Raw genomic sequence first — 23,757 nt, 5'->3', positions numbered from 1 at the left:
GAATGCCCAGGCTGTAATTGCTGCAAAAGGTGTTTTTTTTTTTTTTTGATGAAGGCAAAGTTTGAAGAAAACATTCATCATTTCCATCAAAATCATTATTTCTAACTCTGACATGTCAGCATGTCCTGTTCTTTTGCTACATTTTCTATTCAGACTAATTTCGTGTGTGTTTCCACACACAATATACAAACAATAGTGTGTATGTATATATATATATATATATATATATATATATATATATATATATATATATATATATATATATATATATATATCACATAATAAAATAAATTAAAAGAATAAATGATAGACCTCTGGCTATGCTTCATGGAAAAGAATCTAATCTAATATTAGACAGGCTTCTTTTCTCTTAGAGAATAAATCTAACAGCTATTTCAGTAATCACATCCTTGTTCCTCCATTTTGGCACTTTTTTGCTGTTTCCTTGAGATGGCTGGATTGATTTTACATCAGTGGTGGTGTTGCTGAGGCTGTCAATGTGCTTCTTCAACAAAGCAGTGATTAGATTATTCTATTCTTGATTACATAAAGACTGTGGATTCTGCTATTAAAAATATTAAATTGGCTATTTTGTTCTCATCTGTCGTGTTAGAATTGTCTGCTGCTCACTCAACAATTTACAGTTTTGTTGATTTTTTCTCTATTTATTCTTTTCTTTTTTTTAATGTATAGTTTTCCCCCTTCCCATGCTCTACTCATTTCTTTTTTTTATTATTATTATTATTATTTTAATCTGTGCTGCAGGACTCGGCATCTCTGGTCCACAGCACTCGAATGCGAGAGAGTGAACATATACAGGAGGTGCTTTGCATGAAAAATTGTAATCAGGAGTGAAGCACCTCAAATGCTCGCACAGGGTCCTAGAACCTTGATTTCAAATGTGCCATGCAGAATGTAGAAGGAGATTGCCCTCGACGACGAGATCACAGCTTCCTGCTGTGAGTCACGTATTAACATAGCAACTTCCTTCAGTGTGAAAAGCACACATGAATTAGCTGGGTTAATTAGTGGGACTGAAAGCCTATAATTACAGCCTGTTTGGACATCTGATCTGCTGATTTAAGGTACTGTCCACTGAAAGTATGTACTGGATGTGTACATGAACATTTATAGCGCAGACCAAGTAATTGGTTGGTTTGTATTTATCTTTATGCCCCATCTCATCTCGCTTAAGTCTGAGGGTATTTGAATATATATTGGGTGAGACTACTGTAATAACCTGAAGTAATTGCACAACTGGCTGCTTAGTTGTTCCTTACTCAGCATTCTGCTGATGCATTTTTATTTATTTTTTTATACAAGACTATTAAAACATACAATGCTGAGTTTATATGTGTCATTTGCATCTGTAGCCAGTTGCTGTCATTTCTCAGCATGAGGCGCAATAAAGGCTGATGGATAGTAAAGTCATAGGTTTGTGCAATATAACAGTTTAATCGTCTCTACACAAGTTTAAGCTGCCACGATATCCAGTGACATTTACTCTGATTATATTACCAGATCTGCCAGCCTTTACAGATTTTCTGTAGGAGCTCCACAATTTAAGATCAGAGTATGCGTCATATCCCAGTAGAGTTGTCTTTTTTGTTTGTTTTTTTCTCGAGATGAGCCAATCAGCATATAAATCTGAAATGATTTCTGAAGATGTTTTGAAGCCTCTGCTATTAACCGGCTGCCTGGAAGCCCTGCCACAAATCCCCTCCCCATCTCAAGACATATTTGGACTGAAAAAGGTTAACATTGAGCAACAAAACTGCTGTCACCAAAAAGGATTCTATTGATAATGTACCGTTATTGGGTGGTTTTCTGTTTACTTTTGATTACTGCAGAATCACCATTCAGTTATGTTTTCATGATTGCCGCTGCCAACAAGCAGCTCCTGACTGCAGAGCTGGTAATATTACAGCCCTTTCCATTCTCTCCTTTAAACCTGAAATGGTCTAAATTCCTGCTGACCTGTCTTCTTAAACTGTGGATAATGAAATCATCGATAAACTATTAAAAGAATTGGCAACAAGAAGAAAAAAATCAATACTACATGAACCTGTAAACCGAATCTATTATGAAGTTTCGAAAACATGAGTATCAGTCAAAGACATTTCAGATCTACCAAAACCAGATCCATCACTGTTCAGTACACCTACTTGTAAGCACCTTTAACTTGACTGGTAAATCATCAGTCACTACAAATACAAACACTTGGATGGCAGCACATTGTTACGGGTCAGATCTCCCTCAGTGATGCTTTCAGATTGCTTCGAACAGCTGGTCGACACTGGCCTTATCCTTAAATGCCAAGGTGCCAGCTTTCATCACGTGTTTACACACCAGCCAGAAATGTGAGTTTTCCGGAATGAACAAGACTAGAATAAACAACTCCAGTAGGAATTGGCTGTGATTTGTCTTGCTGTTGCTCAGCAGGTATGCCTACACTCAGGAAGGGAACGATGAGAGCAGTCACAGTAGGGTTGAATCAGCTGAGCCTAGCAGTCTCCAGCCAGCGTGGGCAGCCTGCGAGTTATGGCACCTCCGGGAATAATGTTCATTCAAATGGATGGGGGAACGGCGGCTGTGGAAACCGGAAGGCAATAGAACAAAGACTGGCTCCACGGAGCGACTTGTCGCTGAATCCATCACTAGAAGAAGTCGCTTAGTCCCTCTCCAGCTCACGCTTCATCTATCACGACTTCGACAGAATCTTCAATAGACAGGGCAGACTTATTAAACCTGGATAATGTGAATATGAATGCTGCCTTGCACTGTGCGTTTCCTAATCTCCTAGGTGCTTTGATACGAGTTTTAGGACCACACTGACACCTGGTGGATGAAAAGAAAATGAGGTTGTATTGTGCGATACTGCGTCAAGTCCAAATCAACAACCGACTGCGTTGGGGGGGGGGGGGGGCGTTTTGGGGAATCAAACGCTGACAAAATCCTACGCATAAGAACATGTCGTACATCCCACATCGACGCTAAGTGAGTCAATGAGGATCAACCTCAGGTTTATATAAAGCCTAAGCAAAGACTGACTTTTTAAAGAAAGGAAAAACTCTAGAATAAGCAGCCTCGTAATGAGTCAGCATTAATAGCTATATTTCAAGAAACCAGCTACTGACAGAACGAAATGCTTTAATAGGATAAAGGGTTTGGTGTGTGGCAAAAAACCCTTCACACTCCTTTCATTCTTCGAAATTCACACACCATTTCCTTTAATGACATAACAGGAATTTCCTTTAATGACAGTGACTTCATATCGTCGGTACATTACATAACAGTCATTACTTTAGCCTTTTAACCCCTAAATAAATCAAAAGGATGCGTTTGTTTCTTCACAGGCTGTTATGAGCACACAGTCAATCAGATATCACTTTATTAGCCTTAATTAGGTAAACATTCATAATTACATTTGCAACAAGTATCATGCTTCGTGTCAGCTGATATCTGATTGGTGAGCACTGAATCTTTCAGTCACTCAATTCCGTTTCTCATTGTCTGCTTCTCCCGAAGAAATGTGAGCGTCATTCAGACGTCAGCAGTGAGTCAGATCAAATAATGCCTTTAGCTTCAGTGGGAAGTGCGGATGGATCTAAACCACACTGCTTCATCTGCACAGCAATGTCAAACAGGTAGTCATAACATTCACACCTGGGGAAGAAAAAAAAAAAAAGAGGCGAAGATGATTAGACAGGATGAGCGAGACGGCGCGATTAGACAGCGTGAAAAAGACACCAAAGTGTTATGTATAATGCTGTCATATCCATCAACGAACATACTACACTGACACCGGCACTGCTGAACAGATTGCACCAGTCACTAATGTTCGTTATTTTACAAATGTTATGGAAAACGAAATTATTGTGTAAAAAGGTAATTGCGCCTCTTGCTCAATAACTAATTACATCCATGCTGGCAGCAGTGATTACAGCCAAATACGCCCCATTTGATGGCTTGGATGAGTTATGTGCTGCTCACACTCAGACAGTCTGATGCCAATCTAATGATGGGAATATTTACTCTTGGAAACTCTATAGAAGAGAAAGTAACCTAACCAGTGACATTTAATAAAAATATATATTGAAATGTCAATTATGTGAACCCTCAAACTATAGTTGAGAGCAAATGGCATGTAAAGGAGGCTGTAATATTTCATTCTCTTTTTTAGTTTAAGGAAATCGGAAAAAAACTTCTATCTATAAAAAGCATATATATATATCTATATCTATAGTGATGTGTGTTTATTTAAACTGAGGATGCTTCTGAACTATAGAAAAATAAACATTAGATTAGATACTTATACAGAATGCTGATATCTGGTTGTTTTATTCTACAGCAAAGCATCACATTGTAACCGTTTCTGACTCGGTTACTGCAACTTTTGGGCATGATTATTAGGTTCTAAGTTTTGGAAACTAGTTTGTAACTATTTATCCAGGAATCTCTGCAGTTTTCTTGGAATTGTGCCTTTAGAAGCTGTGTGCTGCCAGATTCACTTACTATTGGCATGCACTCATCCTAATCAAACCTGATAGATTACTGATGTATTCCAACAGTTGCACCCTAATTATTCCTATAACTAGACAGAACTGGATAGAGGAGTTATTATTTCTTCCACCCCCGCTGCTTGTGTAATTACCTCGAAACCCAAATAAACGACAACAGCACAACACTTTAGCAACGTTTCCCTTCAGGCTCTTGGTGAACAAATTCGGTGTGAAAACTTGCAGAAATGAGCAACAGTGTTATATATGATAATGTAGTCAGTGTATAGTCGGGTATCTCACATGGTTTTGGCTTTCTCCCAGCTCTCCCCCCACACGTAGACTCCGTGCCGTCTGACGAGCACAGCGCAGGATTCTGGGTACTCCTCCATAGCTCTGGCCATGCGTTCCTTCAGGTCCTTTTCCTCTGGTGTGTTCTCGATGATGGGCACCACCAGGGTCTCGTCGTACCTTAAAGCACAAACAAACGAAGTGTGGAAGCCAACCGGTGAGCCAGTGAGAGTATATACAGCTGTATTCAGTGCAGATTGCAGGGGGAATTTCCTTTGTTAGTAGTATGAATCCAGAGGAAGTCAGCTCCCTTTTGTACTTTTATTTACTATTAGACTACATGGATGAGCGCAGTCTGATATTTCAACAAGGTGATTCTCCTTAAATGACTGCATTTATGCTGACAACATTCATTATTCTTATACAGTCTTAATTTTACACTCACACCTCAGGTGACAAAACCACAGCAGTCACTCTTTATTCACAAATTCAACTAAAAGTACAACCTTCAAATAAAAGTATTTGAAGTATTTGATGACATTAAATCCAAGGGCAATAAAGAAAGACTATATCAATGTTTATAATTCATTTTGCAAAAATTTTGAATTACTATCATTAAAGAGTAATAGAACTGAGACTAAAACAGACAAGTGCAGAAAAGAACCAAGGATTTAAAATCAATCTCCACGGAGTCACTAGCTGACGCACCTCACTCTTCAATCAATGCTATTCCTATTCTTTTGCATCCGATTTCCCATGTGCAAGATAAGTATTTTCCAGGTTTATCCTGGTCAGGGTCACGGTGGTTCACTGAAGCCTATCCCTGGCATATGAATAAATCGTGGATAAGACACCAGTCCATCGCCGGGCACCATATCATGTTTATATGCACGCAAGCCTGGAGAACAAAAATAATCATCACACAGAGATGAAGAACATGAGAACTCCTCCCAGAAACCGAGTTCAGGTTTGGAGCATGGGCTATGAAGATGTGAGGCAACGACGCTTCACGTTGCCCTTACAGACATACCGATCTAACAAAATAAGACATACTAAAAAACTATTTGAACTGCATTAAAATTGCAAATAGGATGCCTGACTGATTTCCACAGCTCTGAAAGATAAAAACAGAACGCAGCCTCAGCGATTCTTTTGTTCTTTACCCATGTGACATTTAACAGTCTTATAGAAGACGATCAAACAACAATGTGGTGCAGAAGATCAATCCATGGACCGTAAATTTGCACATTTAAGGCCAGAACTTCAAGACGTGTTACAAACAGAACTTTTGTTTGAAAAGGGGCTACTCCAGTCTGTGAGAGTCAGCACTTACCCAGCGGACACGATCTCGTCTGAAGGCAGAGTGTAATGCGTTAGAATGTTGATTTCCTGGCCTTTGTGTGTCGAGTCTTGTAATAAGCCGTTTAGGAATGGTTTGAAACTTTTTAGAATAACCTGCTTTAATCCCTGATTACTATATCATTTGTCATTAGCAAACAGATGGCAAGAACAAGAGAGAGATTATGACGCATTATAATTGAGCAGCATTTCACACTTGCTTGAGATTTAGCAACAAGGTTGCTGCTTGCTTTCACCTTCTTTCGATTGTTACCAGCATTAAAGCTCATTAAGTATTGGCCCCAAAACAAAAAAACAAACAAAATGTTTGCCCCTGACCCACACACTTTCTACCATGTGCAAGTTTTGCATCCTGACTGAATTTCTGCTGAATATTAAATGCTGACATTTACTGAGGTCAATTCCCCTCCTGCATCTGCTCATCTGCTTCACGGTGTTATTCTGATGCCAATTCATTATCTACATAATATACACCGGTCAGCCATAACATTAAAACCACCTGCCTAATATTGTATCGTTCCCCATTGTGCCACCGAAACGGTTCTCACCCGCAAGGCATGGACTTTACAAGCCCTCAGATGGTGTGCTGTTGTATCTGCCACCAGGAAACAGCAGATCCTTTTAAGTCCTGTTTGTTGTGAGGTGTGGTCTCCACGGATTGGACTCATTTCGCCTCTCAATGGTTTTAATGTTATGGCTGATCGGTGTATAATAAGTAGATAATGAATTGGTATAAGACTAAAGCTCCGAGGCAGATGCAGGAGGGGAATTAACCTAAGTAAATGTCAGCATTTTATATTCAGCAGAAATTTTGTGAGGATGCAAAAAACTGCACATGGTATATATATTTGTTTATATAATTATTTATATAGTATACCGAGTTCAAATAGGTTCAGAACTGTGACAGGAACTCCATTTTCTTTTCTTTACCACTTTAAAGTTGCACATTGTAATATCGTGACTGGTTGGCATGGCTATTATTCTTCTATTTAATGGATTATTTAAATGATTACCTTCGTTCAATCTGGATACTTAGGCTGAATGTATGTTTAGCCACTGTTATTACTTAAAGCTGCCATTTTGTGCCAGTAAACAGACTTCTCTTTATTTTCTGACTGTCAGAGATGTGATGCTGGATTGCTTAAGCCAAAAGGGTGAAACCTTTCTAAGTTGAATCAAATCATTACCTTCCGGATGCCATAGAAATGAGAAAAACTACACATTAAACTTGGAGTTGCAAATGTACTGCTAGCACCTTCTACTCCAACCTTAACCTTGATACCCTTTGTAACAACTATTTGAAATGAAAAATGCAAAATAAAAAAAAACCCTGTACATAAACAGCTACATAACAGCAGATTGGCTTCATGTTTTACAAAATAATACACTCAAACATCTGTGTCCATTCTATCATCATGCAGCATCTCTGGGCAGCAAGTGTACAAGATTGCTGTCCTAATCTAAGTGACTGATTTAAAAAACAGTGTGTGGTAAAATCTTGGGATATACCTTTTGTGTGCCTTGCATTATAATGTGCTGTTTAGGAACGGTTTGAAACTTTGCAAGCTGTCAGCGTCCTTAATATAACAACCTGCTTTAATTCATCTCCACATGGGTGTCCCGAAATGTTGATTATTAAAAAACAGCCAGTATCCCAACCTGAAATTTGTGCCTGAGTTTCCTCTGCGAATCCCCTTGATCATCTCTTGGTGTGTGATGCGAAACTCTTTGCCCGGAAACAGCAAAGTGGCCATGACAGCAGCTTTCGAGTGCGTATGAATGACCGCTTGAGCTCCTGCACACAATGACGTTCACAAAGAGCTTTAAACACGCCAAGCGTGAGCAATCTAAGCACGGTGTGCGTTTGTGTATACTCTCACCTCTCATGGTGTATGCGTTCATGAACAGCGGCGTACACTGGCTCTTCTTCAGTTTCTTGCATGCAGGAGGAGTGCTGATGTCCTGTTCCTCAATGTCACACACAAACATGTCCTCTGGCTGCAGACAAACAGCAATGCTGTTGTATAATTCGGCTATGTATCGCTATACTGCAGCGGTGTTGAATTTCTAATTGGTCAGCAGATGTTGATTAATATTCTATAACAGCACAGGCAGAGGTGCCAGCTGCAAGGTATATAATAATGTGCTGTTTTGAATAAATTACATTTCTATAGCAACAGCTAAGACAGAGACTTGCATGTCAGATGTGCCACAGAATCAAAAACATGCAATCATTGTTATAGTGAGGGTTTGTGTAAGAGGATATGTATTTCACTTGTATCTTCAGTGTCAGTAATTTGTTCTTGACATCCAGATGTGAAGCTGTAACATTTCCACCACTGGAAAGTTGTCAGGATGAAGGACTTTGCACATTTGTTTCTAGGTGAAGTGATAAGGTGTGTGTGTGTGTTCTCTTTTGTCAAATTAATTTCAAGAGTAAGAAAAGAAAAAAAAAAAAACTCATAAAAGTGGTAACAGGAACTAACTTGTTTCAGATCTATCACAAATATAACTATAAATATATTTTTTATATATTTTAAATATAACTATAAATAAGGACGTATCATAGTTTCAGAAATAAAAAAAAGTTTGGCAAATTGTGTTGTAAAAGACGAATAAAACTTCTGCCGTTATTGGAAAATAATCAACTTCATCAATAATCGCCTTCTCCTTTATTATTGTTTTAACATCTCCCATCTCCCACAGTTTCACACACAATAATTAAGCTGAATTGAGGACCGAGCCAAAATCCCTGGAACACTGCACCTGAGAGTTTATACAATTTCCAGAGAAATCCCATCAGAGCAATTACACACAGACACATGCGAAAAATAATAATAATAAAATTAAATAAAATAAAAAAAGGTTGAATGACAGAAAGCTTGAGCCACACATCAGTAAAGGAAACAAGTAGAGTCAAGACTATTAGACAGAAATATCTAATAAGTGACAAAGAAAGAAATCACCTACCTGTATTCTTTCCTTCTGAACTCCAGATGGGGCGATATAAATGTGGTCCCTGTCACAAAGCCATATTTCCATAACTACATTTATTTCAAAAGTGCCCAAAATGTGTAAAGGTACTCAAACTATCATTTTTAGTAAGAATGATCTGACCAACCCATGTCTAAGGCTTATTCCACCTCCTGTTCCTGTCACCCATCCGAGCTGATAGAAGAGTCTGCACAATTCAGGGATGAGGACACGTGGATGTTCCTTATCCTGTAAATAATAAATATTATGGTTTAGTAGTAATTGAAGCAAATACCTCCCTTCCCTATATTTCCCTAGATCTACATCTATCTATATATATATATATACACAGTGAGGGAAAAAATTATTTGATCCCCTGCTGATTTTGTACGTTTGCCCACTGACAAAGAAATGACCAGTCTGTAATTTTAATGGTAGGTGTATTTGAACAGTGAGAGACAGAATAACAACAAAAAAATCCAGAAAAACACATTTCAGAAAAGTTCTACATTGATTTGCATTTTAATGAGTGAAATAAGTATTTGATCCCCTATCAATCAGAAAGGTTTCTGGCTCCCAGGTGTCTTTTATACAGGTAAGGAGCTGAGATTACAGTAGGAGCACTCTCGGGGAGTGCTCTTAATCTCAGCTCATTACCTGTATGAAAGACACCTGTCCACAGAAGGAAGCAATCAATCAGATTCCAAACTCTCCATCATGGCCAAGACCAAAGAGCTGTCCATGGATGTCAGGGACAAAATTGTAGACCTACACAAGGCTGGAATGAGATACAAGACCATCTCCAAGCAGCTTGGTGAATAGGTGACAACAGTTGGTGCGATTATTCCCAAATGGAAGAAACACAAAAGGACTGTCAATCTTCCTCGGTCTGGGGCTCCATGCAAGATCTCACCTCATGGAGTTTCAATGATCATGAGAACGGCGAGGAATCAGCCCAGAATTACGCTGGAGGATTTTGTCAATGACCTCAAGGCAGCTGGGACCATAGTCACCAAGAAAACAATTGGTAACACACTACGCCGTGAAAGACTGAAATCCAGTAGCACCCGCAAGATCCCCCTGCTGAAGAAAGCACATATACAGGCTCATCTGAAGTTTGCTAGTGAACATCTGAATGATTCAGAGGAGAACTGGGTGAAAGTGTTGTGGTCAAATGAGACCAAAATCCAGCTCTTTGGCATCAACTCAACTCACCGTGTTTGGAGGAGGAGGAATGCTGCCTATGACCCCAAGTACACTATCCCCAGGTGATAGGACAACTGCACCGCATCAAAGGGACAATGGACGGGGCCATGTACCGTCAAGTCTTGAGTGAGAACCTCCTTCCCTCAGCCAGGGCATTGAAAATGGGTCGTGGATGGATATTCCAGCCTGACAATGACCCAAAACACACGGCCAAGGCAACAAAGGAGTGGTTCAAAAAGAAGCACATTAAGGTCCTGTAGTGGCCTAGCCAGTCTCCAGACCGTAATCCCATAGAAAATCTGTGGAGGGAGCTGAAGGGTCAGCCCAGCCACAAAACCTTAATGACTTGGAGAGGATCTGCAAAGAGGAGTGGGCCCAAATTCCTTGAGATGTGAGATGTGTGCAAACCTGGTGGCCAACTACAAGAAATGTCTGACGTCTGTGATTGCCAACAAGGGTTTGCCACCAAGTACTAAGTCATGTTTTGCAAAGGGGTCAAATACTTATTTCACTCAATAAAATGCAAATCAATGTATAACTTTTCTGAAATGTGTTTTTCTGGATTTTTTTTGTTGTTATTCTGTCTCTCACTGTTCAAATACACCTACCATTAAAATTACAGACTGATCATTTCTTTGTCAGTGGGCAAATGTACAAAATCAGCAGGGGATCAAATAATTTTTTCCCTCACTGTATATATATATATATATATAGATATATATATATATATATATATATATATATATATATATATATATATATATATATATACACACACACACAGCACGAATACATCAACCATAACATTAAAAACACCTGATTAATATTTTACCAGACTCCCTTGTGCTGCTAAAACAGCTCTGACCCATTGAGGAATGAACTTCACAAGACCTCTTTAGATGTGCAGTGGTATCTGGCACCAACACGTTGGCAGCAGATCCTTTAAATCCTCCAAGTTGCAATGTGGGGTCTCCAAGGATTGGATTTCTTTGTACAGCACATCCTACAGATACTCGATCGAATTAAAATCTGGGAAATTTGGAAGCCTTGTCAACACTCTGAACTCTATGTCATGTTCTTCAAACCATTCCTGAACAATTTATGCAGTGTGAAAGGAAGCATTATCCTGCTAAACAAGGCCAGTGTCATTAGGGAAAAGTGTTGCCATGAAGGGATGTACTTAATCTGCAACTATGTTTAGGTAGATGGTGTGTGTCAAAGTAACATCCACATGAATGCCAAGAGCCAAGGTTACCCAGTGCATTGACCAGTGCATCACATTGACTCTTTCAGCTTGCGGATCCTGGTGTCATCTTTTCCCCAGCTAACTGACACACACATCATGTACCAGAAAATTTGATTTATGGGACAAGACCACCTTCCTCCATGGTCCAGTTCTGATGCGCATTTGCCCATTGCAGGTGCTTTCGGTGGTGGACAGGGGTCAGCACGGGCACTCTGACAATACGGGAAAACACTGCACAAGAACCCTCGCTTTGGAGATTCTCTATCCCAGTTGTTTAGCCATCAAAAATTTCCCTTGTGAAAGTTGATTAGATCCTGATGCTTGCCAATATTTTTCTGCTTTTACACAACTTTGAGAACTGACTTTTCACTTAGAGCTTAACATAATCGAACCCTTGACAGTTGTCATATTAACCACACACACACTCTCTCTTACTTTCTTTCCCTCTCTTTCTCTCTCTCACACACGTGCACACACACACACACGTGCGCACACACACTCTCTCTCTCTCTCACACACACTCACTCTGTCTCTCACACACACACTTTCTCTCTCTCTCACACACACACACACTCACTCACTCTCTGTCTGTTTCTCTCTCTCTCTCTCTCTCTCTCACACACACACACACACAGTGTATTAAATCTGAAGTAAATGCAAAATATAAGCGTTTTCTCAAGTCCTCTCAGACTTAAAAAAAAGTAAAATAAAGTAGTAGCAGCAATAATAATAATAATAATAATAATAATAATAATAATAATAATAATAATAATAATAATTTAACGTTAGACATATAACGCATGTCAGATGTTAGCATCAGTAGAGTTGAGTGTTTATTTCACTTACCAGTGGTACAGTTACGTCGTTACAATCCCCGTTAGCTGATGCCATTATTTATATTACATAAAATAAAAGTACCATAAAACCAAAGTAGTTATACAACAAACAAACAAACAAACAAACAAACAAAATCTTATTTTCTGATTGGTGAGAACTTTATGAAAACCTACAGCTTCATCTTCTTCTTCGAACTGAATGAAAGTCCACCGTTATGGCGTTTTACCGCCACCTACCTCACCGGAGTGTGGCTACACGGGTCAAAGCTAACACATTCCCCCCCTGTTTAAATGAAACCTCCACACTAAAATACATTAATTATGTTTTATGTTAAAGTATTTTCGCTTATGTTTAAGTATTTTATGTTAGTTTGTTGGTCAGTGCTGTATTATCCTTATTCTTGTGAGAAGTTAGCGGTTGTGTGCAGCACTGATAGCACATGGTGATGTTGCTAGCACAGTATGGCACTGAATAAGAAATAAAAAACAATTAATGATCATAAACATAAGGGTTAAAGGCCAGGTTTAACTGTTAACTATCACAAATGACAAAAAACAGAAGTTTATTTTCTCGCCCATTGTTTCCCAACAACATTCAGTGTCATATTAATGATAAATCCAGTGTAGCAGTGGTGAGGATAGCAGACGTTGGATGTTTAGTTACTTAGTTCGGTTTTTTGTCAATATAATTTTTACAAGTTGCATTCCAAGAGTGCTAATATTTTGTATAATGTTACATTTCATCATTTGTATTTGTCTGTGTTTCTTACACACATTCTATAAATACAATGACCAGACATAACATTATGACTACCTGCCTAATATTGTGTTGGTCCCTGTTTTGCTGCCCTGACCGGTTATACACTGTGTATTCTGACACCTTCTTCAGCAGTTTGAGCAACAGTAGCTCGTCTGTTGGATCGGACCACACGGGACAGCCTTCGATCCCCACATGTATCAGTGAGCCTTGGCTGCCCATGACCCTGTCGCTGCTCCACCACTGTTCCTTCCTTGGACCATTTTTGATAGATACTGACCACTGCAGACAAGAGCTGCAGTTTTGGACATGCTAGCCATCACAATTTGGCCCTTGTCAAACTCGCTCAAATCCTTACGCTTGCCCATTTTTCCTGCTTCTAACACATCAACATTGTGGACAAAATGTTCACCTCCCATGCACTAACAGGTGCCATGATGAGGAGATAATCAGTGTTATTCACTTCTCCTCTCAGTGCTTATAGTGTTATGCCTGATTGGTGTAGTTTGTTACATTAAAACTGTTACCAAACTTATTACTTATTGGTCTATCTTTGCCATGCATGCCTTCTGTCCAGCCAATATTTGGACATATTTTGTGTGAAATGTAAGTTACCCGGCATATATTTCTTGATTATAGAATGGTTGTATACAAGCAACATAGTGTCCCCCTTGTAATCATGCTCTTGTTCTGAATAACAGAACTTTTGTTCATGCAGTATTGTGTAATGTGACGCAGACGCGCTGAGTCATGGCAGAGTCTCGGCTTGGGTTTTTATCTACAGGATTGATGTTACTGATGGTATTACCATGAAAGCTGAAAGAGGTGAGGGAGTTAGACAGACAAAAAGGACTAAAGCACTGCTGCATGGGTCTCTTTAGTAGGGATAAAATGCAGGTAGTCAAACAAGATTATGAGTTTTTAAGTCTTCAAAGTTGGATATTTACTTTAAAATATATCCTTTTAACTAACCCGGTATCCTGATAGTGCTGTTCTAATCCACTGGATCCTACAATTAGTCTTTTATGATTGGACACCATAATACACATTTATTTCTAGTGAATTATATAGCTAAAATAACTTCTCTTCTGTTCCTCCTACTTACACTTCCTGACCCAACCTTATTCTAGGTTTGATATCTTCAATTTCTCTTGATTTCCCAACTGTTGCCATTTTCTCACCATTATTTTAATTTCCGCTTTACTTATTGGTATTTTAATATCAACTTTCCTACAAACGGTAAAGCTAAAATGATTGCAATCATCGCTGCAGTGTAAACCACCAGTTATATTTTTTAACTTCAGTTCTGGTACTGGATCCTTGGTCCTTGGGTGACAGTCCGCATGAACTGATTTTATCTAAGGGTTTTAAATAGTAAACAAATTCAATACCAAATCAAACGCTAATGATGTTAATGAAAATCAGTGAATTCTTATGGGACCAATACAACCACACAACCGGCACTCCTTTAATACTTATATGGTTGTTCACCATAATGATCATAATCATAACATTCTTTTGTTCAGTGACCCCATCCGTACTTGCAGAGTGGTTTTGGGTGAAGTTTTAAAAGCTTGATTAAATTTTCTTAGAGCCTGGCTTTGAATGTTATTTAATATTTAATTTTTATTTAATATAAGCAGCCTCTGATTTATATGGTGTTGACCCACATCCATCAATTGCAGCTAATCAATGCAGTGCCAAAATATCTCATTAAATTAAGCATTGTGCAATTTTTGATGATTTTTTTCCCCAATATTTGCTGTCCTAGTAAATTTTTTAAATCAAAATTAACTGAAAGGTGTCTCTCTTTTGGATGTCACTTTATCTTTTCCCCTCCACTCTTTCTAGTAAAGACTACTAAACCCCCACTGTAATCCCCACCCCCCTATTGAATTAATGGACTGCTTAATTGTTTATGGCTTGTGTATTTCTTTTGTTAACTGTTAAAACTATACCATTAATGTTAAAATGTTAAAACTATACCGTTAATCTTTTAAACAGCAGCAGACTGATCAGAATTCCTTGAGGTGTTCCACTGTCTATCATGAAATGTGTGTCTCATCTTTTTGCTGGTGCTGTACCACAAGGATCTGTGCTAGGACCTATTTTACCCTACTTTACACACATCCTTTGTATACTGTTACCAGTTAACAGATTTAATATATATCTATCTATCTATCTATCTATCTATCTATCTATCTATCTATCTATCTATCTATCTATCTATCTATCTATCTATCTATATATATATCATGGTAAGGATAATGTAGATAAAGAGGGCCCTAGTCGAGCAGCAATAAAACACTACAGAAATATAATCTTTACAAGCATTCAGTAGTCAACAAACAGGGCAAGTCCTGAATCTGTAAATGTTAAGAAAAGAATAAGGAACCCAATTATACAAATGTATAATGACATGAGTAAGAATATCAAGGATTCATAACATTTCACTGTTAAAATGTAATAATCTTCTTATCTACTCTGAGTGTTTCTGAAGAACTAGATGTTGATCTCATTTAATTCCAGCAATTCCAGCATTCTGCAATTCTAAAGAATCCAGATAAAAATCATTCAACAAACTTCTTTTTTTTTTTAAGTGATTGATGCTTCGCGGGAGAAAAAGCTGTTCCCATGCTAGACACCATGCCATAGAAGGCATGCAGGAAGTAAAGGTGTATTGACACAAAGGGGGAAGAAAGGTTTCGTTTACCTGAGTCATCCATACATTTTCATCATCACAGTGATTCAACATGCCTGAAGGCTGCCTTCTAGACTAATAAAATCTACACCTGCGTCTGATGTGTGTAAACTTGACTTGTATTTAATTTGCATTTCCTCTTCAATCAATCATGTGGCAAGGCATGTGTTCACACGTGCATTTCTAAGAAGACGCATGAAACAAAATACAAAAAGCAACAGTCAACAAGCAACATTAGTTCCTGAGTAAATCTCACCAACGCTTTCACTATATAGTCTTTATCACTGTAATTAAGCACGGGTATAGTAGATTAGATTTAAGCAGTGCAAGATGACTTGTGACGTCCATAATGATCCACATAAGCTGCTGTAAATGTGTAGCACAGTCCCTTAAATGGGCTAATGATAGTGATCAGCCAGGTGAGAAAGGAAGAAAGTGACCCACTAGACAGGGTGTGTTTGTACTCGCACCACCCATCTTGCCTCATAGTGTGTCATCAAAGTGATGACTCAAGTTTATAAAAGAGGTGAGGCACATTTCCACTTCTCACACTCTGAAAAGCTCTGATACTGCTTTACGACTGCATCGCGCACACCCAGCAGCATTAACGATGCACACAATTCTGCTACTTGTGGTAACATCTGGACTGGTGTTACTTCAGACAACTCAGGGTGAGTGATGTTCTTGAATGTTGAATCTATTAAAATGTAATTTTGCTTGTAATTATTTTCAATCGGAACGAAACAAAGGATACGAAATGTGCAATTGCAATCCAGTCCAAGCATCAAGTTGTTAATACGCTGACTCTGTGATTAAAGTGCAACTCCACTATATATTTTCATGAATTGGTAGGTCATGAGACAGTTTTGAGGTCAGCAGTACCACATGAGATGTGTGAAATCTCACTGTCCAATATATGGTCGTCTTCCCCCCCCCCATGAAAAGCCTACACTGACTACAAGACAAAAATTAAGTCCAAAAGTATTACAGAATGTGCTAGAACAAAATAGAACATGGTTTGTACATAATAGTCTGTGTGTATATTTTGTGTATGACTGAAATGAGACAGATTCATTAAAACGAACAAGCTTTTACATAGATGCACAATCATAGGTCTGAATTACCTACAGAAGCTATTACTGCTTTTAAATCAAAGGAATAGCTGTTAAAAACTATTTGCTTTCACACTAAAACCAAATATATACACCCAAATCACACAAAAAAAAGGCTAAGAGTGATGGAATGTGAATGTAACACGGCTTATGTTGGTTTTTAGCGGATATCGTGCCATTGTCAGGGACTGGACAGTTTCCTTTACTGAAATCTCTGTCTGAGTGACTTATCAGTAGATATCAATTTCCAAAGTGCTGTTGAGAAATTAACGGAAAACACCTTATCTTTTTGAAGAGAAAAACGAGACACAGAAATTAAACTTTAAATCCTGTACTTGTGCAGTTCTTTCTGCTGAGGATTTGGTCACATTTCAGTGAGATAATCAGTCAGTATTATACATTCATTGTTGGCCAGGACTTCATGCACTCTCTCTACATCAATGTGCATCAATGTGCAATGAAGCAGGATTTGCATACAACTGTATAATTTCATGGGAACATGGGTTCAGCTCATATTTCATGTTTTAGTTTTAAAGTCTTGTGACTACCAGATGTGGGTAAAGCAGCCCAGAACCCTCATTCTAATGAAAAGACTTCTCAAATTACACAGAGTCAGTGTACATCTGAGAACAAGCAGCAAATCAATCCATTTGATGCAAATATACACAATTACAATTAATTCTATAATCTGATTGATCAGAAGGTGTTGATTAAATTTCTGTAATAGTAAACAAGAGATTAAAAAACAACTATTGTTATGTAACAAAGAAAATGTGTCGAGGTTACTCTGGCCAAGCTTTCAGTAATGAGATTTTTTAGATCTCAGTCAGTGTCAGCAGAAACTAGAATGTTGAAAACTGGACAATCATCCACTGGCGTTTTTCCAAACTTCAGCTGTCAAGTTTCAATGAGTTTGTGTCCACTGGTGCCTCAGATTCTTGTTCTTGGCTGACAGGAGTGCTGCCTGATGTGGTTTTCTGCTTTTGTAGCTCTCATCCGCCTCAAGATTTGCTGTGTTCAGTGGTCAAAATCACATTTTCAGCCATTCTGTTATTTGATCATGAAGCTCCTGACCTGTATACGCATGATTTTTTTTTTTTCCACATAATGGTCTGATTGGATTGTTGATGTTGAGCAGGTGCACAGGGATTAAAGGGGCCAGTGAGTGTGTGTATATATATATATATTCCTCTATGAGTTCAGCCATTTTCTCAGCCATTTTTATCTGGAGAAGTTAAATAGTAATATGTTAGGTTGTGAAGAAACGGAGAGCCAAATATACTAAAGAATTTCTAATAACAAAATGAGTAGGATAGCCAGCAAATTACAAAACAAAACAGAACTATGAACATAAGCGAGGAAAGGCAAAATTGTCTTTACAGATTTACATAAATCTTGAAATAGTGAATTGTGCGCCAGGTTAAAATGACTCCACCAAATACAGTGTATTCAAGTGATATGGCTGAATAACCAACTTTATTCACTTCAGATATACTGATAAGAAAGGCCTGCTTATTAAACTATATTTGTCTAGTACATTTCCACTGCCAAGCTACACCTGAAAGCAGACGGTTTTGAGGACGATTGTCCAGTTGAACTTTAGTTAGTGCAAAAATCAATGTGGCAAAGCACAACACATTACATTTTTAATAATCCAACCTCAGATGTTAAACATGTGGATTTGATTGATTACCCAACTCTGAAGCAAGTACTAATATTTTTTTGTTAACACACCCATGAAACTCACAGTTTTCTTAGTAACGCATGTTTGAACAGGAACTCCTTGTTATTCTAGGAATTCTCTAGAATAAGAGTCAGATCAAACAATGATATAAAATCATACTCATAATCTGCCTGGTCAGTGCCTGAGTCTCAGTCTAAAACTTTAAAACAATGCCACAGGGCTCTAAATATTGTTCCCAATATGTTTGGGATTATCTAATTATCTGGATAAAATGGTCTGCTGTCTATCACAAACTTTCATTAGCGCAGATTATATAATGTTTATAGGAAGGTGTGTTACTTCATGGCATGTTCAGTCGTTTGAAAAGTTGTTTTCTTACCAGTCTTCAAAAGAAGCATGAATCAGTTGACTTAATTACTGTGACTTAATTAGGTAAAATGATTTGCTGCTATTAACTGTTCAGTTCTCTAACCTTATGTTATGTAAATGAATATTCTTTTTACATAGGACTGACTGCAAATGTGGACCCAGATACAGACTTCATTGAAGAGGCAATGGCTGACGGTTTCATAGTCGGCACTAAAGAGCCATACAAAGCTGAGAAAACACAGGATAAAAACAATGGCATTATGCATGACTCACTAAACCCAGAGGCAAATCTATCCCATTTTCTGAAGAACAGTGTGCCAACAGAAACTATAGCCAAAAACCCAGAGGCTATTACCGAACTCACTAGTGAAAATACTAAGGAGCTTCCAACGAATGAAAGTGCTACTATTTTGATTACAGCTGGCTCAATACAAATCACCACATTGTCCCCGGATGAAAATGCTGAAGGTTCAGGTATCTTCCCGGAATGGGTTCTCGAAAAATCTTCCCTGAACGGATTGTCGATGAACATGGATGGTTCCGGTGACTCGGGCATGTTTCTGGAGATTCTCGATGAGACGCAAGACAAGGATCTCCAGTTCACCACCACTGTCCGTAATTCTCCAGATCTTAAAATCTCTACAATTTCAACAGAAGAGAACGGCGAATCTGGGATGGAGCCTGACGCTTCTACCTCAGATTGGATGACAACTACGCCAGCTGTTATTTTAAATGAAGATGTAATAAACAATGTAGAAAAACCTGTGGAAAAAAGTGCTTTAAATCCAGCAGTGGAAGGTATTCTATCATCTAATCAATATAATGTGCAACAAAATATGTTCTTGGAATGTTACTTGTAGAAACAGATCTATGTTTAAAAGTATATAGGCTATTCCACTGAATGGTGGTGCAATACAAAACCGTAATTTAATTACATTCAGTCACAGATAACATTTTCCTTTCTCTGTGCAGTGTCCCAGTCCAAGCCACCTCAATCTGAGGAATCAGCACATGAACCTAATGCACAGGTCAAAGATGGCATACCAGGTGAGTTTGTGTAATGACATTGCATGCCACTGTTGATCATTTCCATCTTTTATCCAACCCTGTTTAATCTTGTTGACATTTTGTGCTTGTTCTGTCTAGGTTGGCTTCTCATCTTAGCATTATGCCTGACAGTTGGAGCTGTTATCTGCGTGTTTGTTGGGATCGGCACCAAAGACATGTACTTGTTTTGAACTAAATATGCTAGATAATGCAGATTTTCTGAGTTGCTTTCAGTTTAAATCTATTTCCTTATTTTGCAAATGAAAATATGTACTTATGAACATTTCAGAAAAATATCACTGTCAATCTGAAGCCATTTGCAGGAAATTACATCATGTAGCCAATTACAAACCAGCCCATAGACCAAGTGAGAGATATGAAGCATAGACATGAATGGTTTTTTTTCTGCTAGTGTGGGAGAAATTCCCAATTATGCAGTTCCCAAGTTTTATTAAATAGTCAGAATATTGTAGTACAAATTTATATATATATATATATAAGAGAAATATATTATTATTACAAATATTTGAGTAGTGTTTAACAAATAATAATAATAATAATAATAATAATAATAATAATAATAATAATAAATATTGTTCTCTTTTTTTAGGTGGTATGGTCCTAGTAAGCGATGCTTCAATATCAACTCCACCGAGTCAAAGAAACATGAGGAATATGACAAAGCAGCGACCCTCCCCCTGTCAGAGAAGGAGATGGTGGCACTCATGAGCTCACAAAAGTCAGAGAGGAATGAAACAGACTATAGCATCATCAACCTTGAAGAACTTCCAGAAAAGGAATATCTGATGTAATTCTAGTGGGAATGAAAAGGAAGCTAGCACTGAGCCCCTGACCATTAACCAAACATGAGCTAGAAACTAAAGAGATCAAGCTGGATTTTTTCCCCTTATACTGTGCAGTGTTCGGCCTCATTTTTAGTGTTAATGTGCTTCATGGATAAATGCTAATCACCTTACAGACAAACCACACTTTAATGAACCGTACTTCTTACAGTGAAGCCTTTCATTTTTCACTTACAACCTAGTGTACAACCTAGTTTCTCACTTTCTAATTTCTTTTTAATTACAAGCATCAACTTGCACTTTTTTAAAATTTCACTGCTTTAAATTTGGATCAATTATTGAACTAGATAACTGCTAGATAAAATGTTAATTAAAATATTTTGAAATGTTATTACGCTATCTCACTATTATTATTTGTAAATACCCACCTGTAAGTACTGTGTACTAAAATATAATGCTTTCAATATAATCAAGCACAGAACAATGAAACGCTCCATTAATTTGAATATGGATAAAACTACAACCATATGTGTCACTAATTTAAGATGTGCTATAATATATAATCTTATAATAATACGATGTATGGCATATGAGGACTTAAGATTACAGGGTGAAGAGGTGAAGAAGGTACAGGAGTACTTGGGGTCAACAGTCCAGAGTAATGGAGAGTGTGGGAAAGAGGTAAAGAAGCGAGTGCAGGCAGGTTGGAATGGTTGGAGAAAGGTGTCGGGATTTTGTGATAGAAAAATTTCAGCAAGTGTCAAGGGGAAGGTGTACAGGACAGTGGTGAGACCGGCCATGCTGTATGGTTTAGAGGCAGTGTCACTGAGGAAAAGACAGGAGTCAGAGCTGGACGTAGCAGAGCTGAAGATGTTGAGGTTTTCTTTGGAAGTGACATGGTTGGACAGGATTAGGAACGAGTACATCAGAGGGACAGCTCATGTTGGACGTTTGGGGGACAAAGTTAGGGAGGCCAGATTAAGATGGTTTGGACATGTTCAGAGGAGGGAGAGTGAGTATACTGGTAGGAGAATGTTGGACATGGAGTTGCCAGGAAGGAGGCAAAGAGGAAGGCCAAAGAGGAGGTATATGGATGTAATAAATGAGGATATGAAGATAGTGGGTGTAAGTGTTGAGGATGCAGAAGATAGGGATAGGTGGAGAGAAATGATTCGCTGTGGCGACCCCTGAAGGGAAAAGCCGAAAGAAGAAGAAGAAGATGGCATATGAGGACCACATGCTGTTACAAGCACAGTAACAAATGAACAGAAAATGATTTGTGAGTTCTCTTTTGCTGGTCCTCGTGTTTACATGCAAAACGCTCTTCATTAGGGTCTGTCATATTCTTTTAATACACTTCCCATTACAGGGACCAGAACATTTCCCAGTTTCATTTTTCATTCCTGTGGGGTTGATGAGGTGGATAGGACATTGGTCTTGATGAAGAGAACTAAACAATGTATGGAATAATGTGTATTTTAGTTTATTTGAGCCCAAAATAAAAGACACATAAAATAAAGATGATTCCATTATTTACAATGTTACATTAGCATCCATAGAAAATAGATGGAAATCACATTTAAAAAGTGAATCTTGTTTTGAAAATTTATCTTGCAGTAAATCTGTAATAACACAGAGCACAAGACAGACCAAAAACATCACATTAAAAACATTGTACACACATTCATTAGCAGATAAATAACAATCTCAACCAAGATAAAACCTGGGTGTTTTGTCAGGCCCTGCCTGAACATGTACACCTTAATGAGATACACATGTACACAGTTCTACTTACTATATTCCTGAGCATAAGCTCTGTCTCAACTCCACCCATTTGTAACTAATAGAAATGTGACATTTGTAAGTAATAGAAATTTGACATTTTCCCTGGCATTAAAAGTAACAAAAATGTTTGACAATCCCCCCCAAAAAATTTGTTTCCCATTAACACACACACACAAACATACACACCAATCAGCCATAACTTTAAAAGTCATTTATCATAGTTGATGTGTTGGAAGCAGGAAAAATGGGCAAGCATAAGGATCCAAGTAACTTTGACAAGCGCAACAAATCATGATGAGTCCATGGAGCGATATTTACATGAGTCCATGGACTCATATTTACATCATGTGGACAGCCATGGGTGACCTACACAATATTATATGGCAGGTGATTTTATGGCTGTGTATATATATATATATATAGGGGCTAAAAATGTATACACACTTTAACATAAAAAATATATGCATAAAAATGTACTAAATTTATATAAACATTAAAGTGTAGCTGTAAGTCATGTTTGAATTATTTAATCACATTAGTTGCTCAAAGTGGTCAACGTTAGCATCCAGACCATTTTGATTTTTTTGCCAAACTTCTGTATGAACAACATCACAAATTTGGCATTGTTAGTCGTGTTCCAAACACACATCGCCATTGTCGTTGAACTTCACACAAATTTGCCATAACTCTTCAAAATGATCTTGCGTTGCTCGAAAGTCAAGCCTGCCTCCACCATTTTTTCTCTTTTGACGGTCACAGGATAGCATCTGTGATGATGAGACTGACATCTTTAGAGGAGACATAATACCACACACTGCTGCCATAATTCTATGCCATAAAAAAGGGCATAGTTAACAACTGTTGAAGTGTGTATACATTTTTGAGCCCCACTTTGTATATATATTTATATATATATATATATATACATATATATATATATATATATACATATATATATATATATATATACATATATATATATATATATATATATATATATATATATATATATATATATATATAAAACGGGAAATGTATCCTTAACTAAATGATAACAATTGCCACTATGGTTCTAAACAAGAAATAATT

The 23,757-nt window shown here is 37.8% G+C and overlaps 2 protein-coding genes across 2 annotated transcripts; one reads left to right on the top strand and one right to left on the bottom strand.

Annotated features, from left to right (window-relative positions):
- Positions 1 to 3,198: 3,198 nt before the first annotated feature.
- On the bottom strand, positions 3,199 to 12,616 carry apip (APAF1 interacting protein). The gene is made up of 7 exons (XM_058381287.1): positions 12,421 to 12,616; positions 9,271 to 9,371; positions 9,120 to 9,168; positions 8,030 to 8,147; positions 7,809 to 7,944; positions 4,803 to 4,970; positions 3,199 to 3,666 (listed from the first exon to the last, which is right to left on the bottom strand). The coding sequence occupies exons 1-7, from the start codon at positions 12,463 to 12,465 to the stop codon at positions 3,567 to 3,569; spliced, it is 717 nt and encodes a 238-aa protein (XP_058237270.1). The 5' UTR covers positions 12,466 to 12,616; the 3' UTR covers positions 3,199 to 3,566.
- A 3,765-nt stretch (positions 12,617 to 16,381) lies between these two features.
- Positions 16,382 to 20,894, top strand: cd44a (CD44 molecule (Indian blood group) a). Its single transcript, XM_058382265.1, has 5 exons — positions 16,382 to 16,539; positions 19,172 to 19,831; positions 20,006 to 20,080; positions 20,180 to 20,258; positions 20,691 to 20,894. The coding sequence occupies exons 1-5, from the start codon at positions 16,479 to 16,481 to the stop codon at positions 20,890 to 20,892; spliced, it is 1,077 nt and encodes a 358-aa protein (XP_058238248.1). The 5' UTR covers positions 16,382 to 16,478; the 3' UTR covers positions 20,893 to 20,894.
- Positions 20,895 to 23,757: the final 2,863 nt, after the last annotated feature.

The sequence above is a fragment of the Hemibagrus wyckioides genome, linkage group LG27, assembly GCF_019097595.1.
Source record: "Hemibagrus wyckioides isolate EC202008001 linkage group LG27, SWU_Hwy_1.0, whole genome shotgun sequence".
Taxonomy (NCBI): Eukaryota; Metazoa; Chordata; class Actinopteri; order Siluriformes; family Bagridae; genus Hemibagrus; species Hemibagrus wyckioides.
This window is presented reverse-complemented; position numbering and strand designations above follow the sequence as displayed.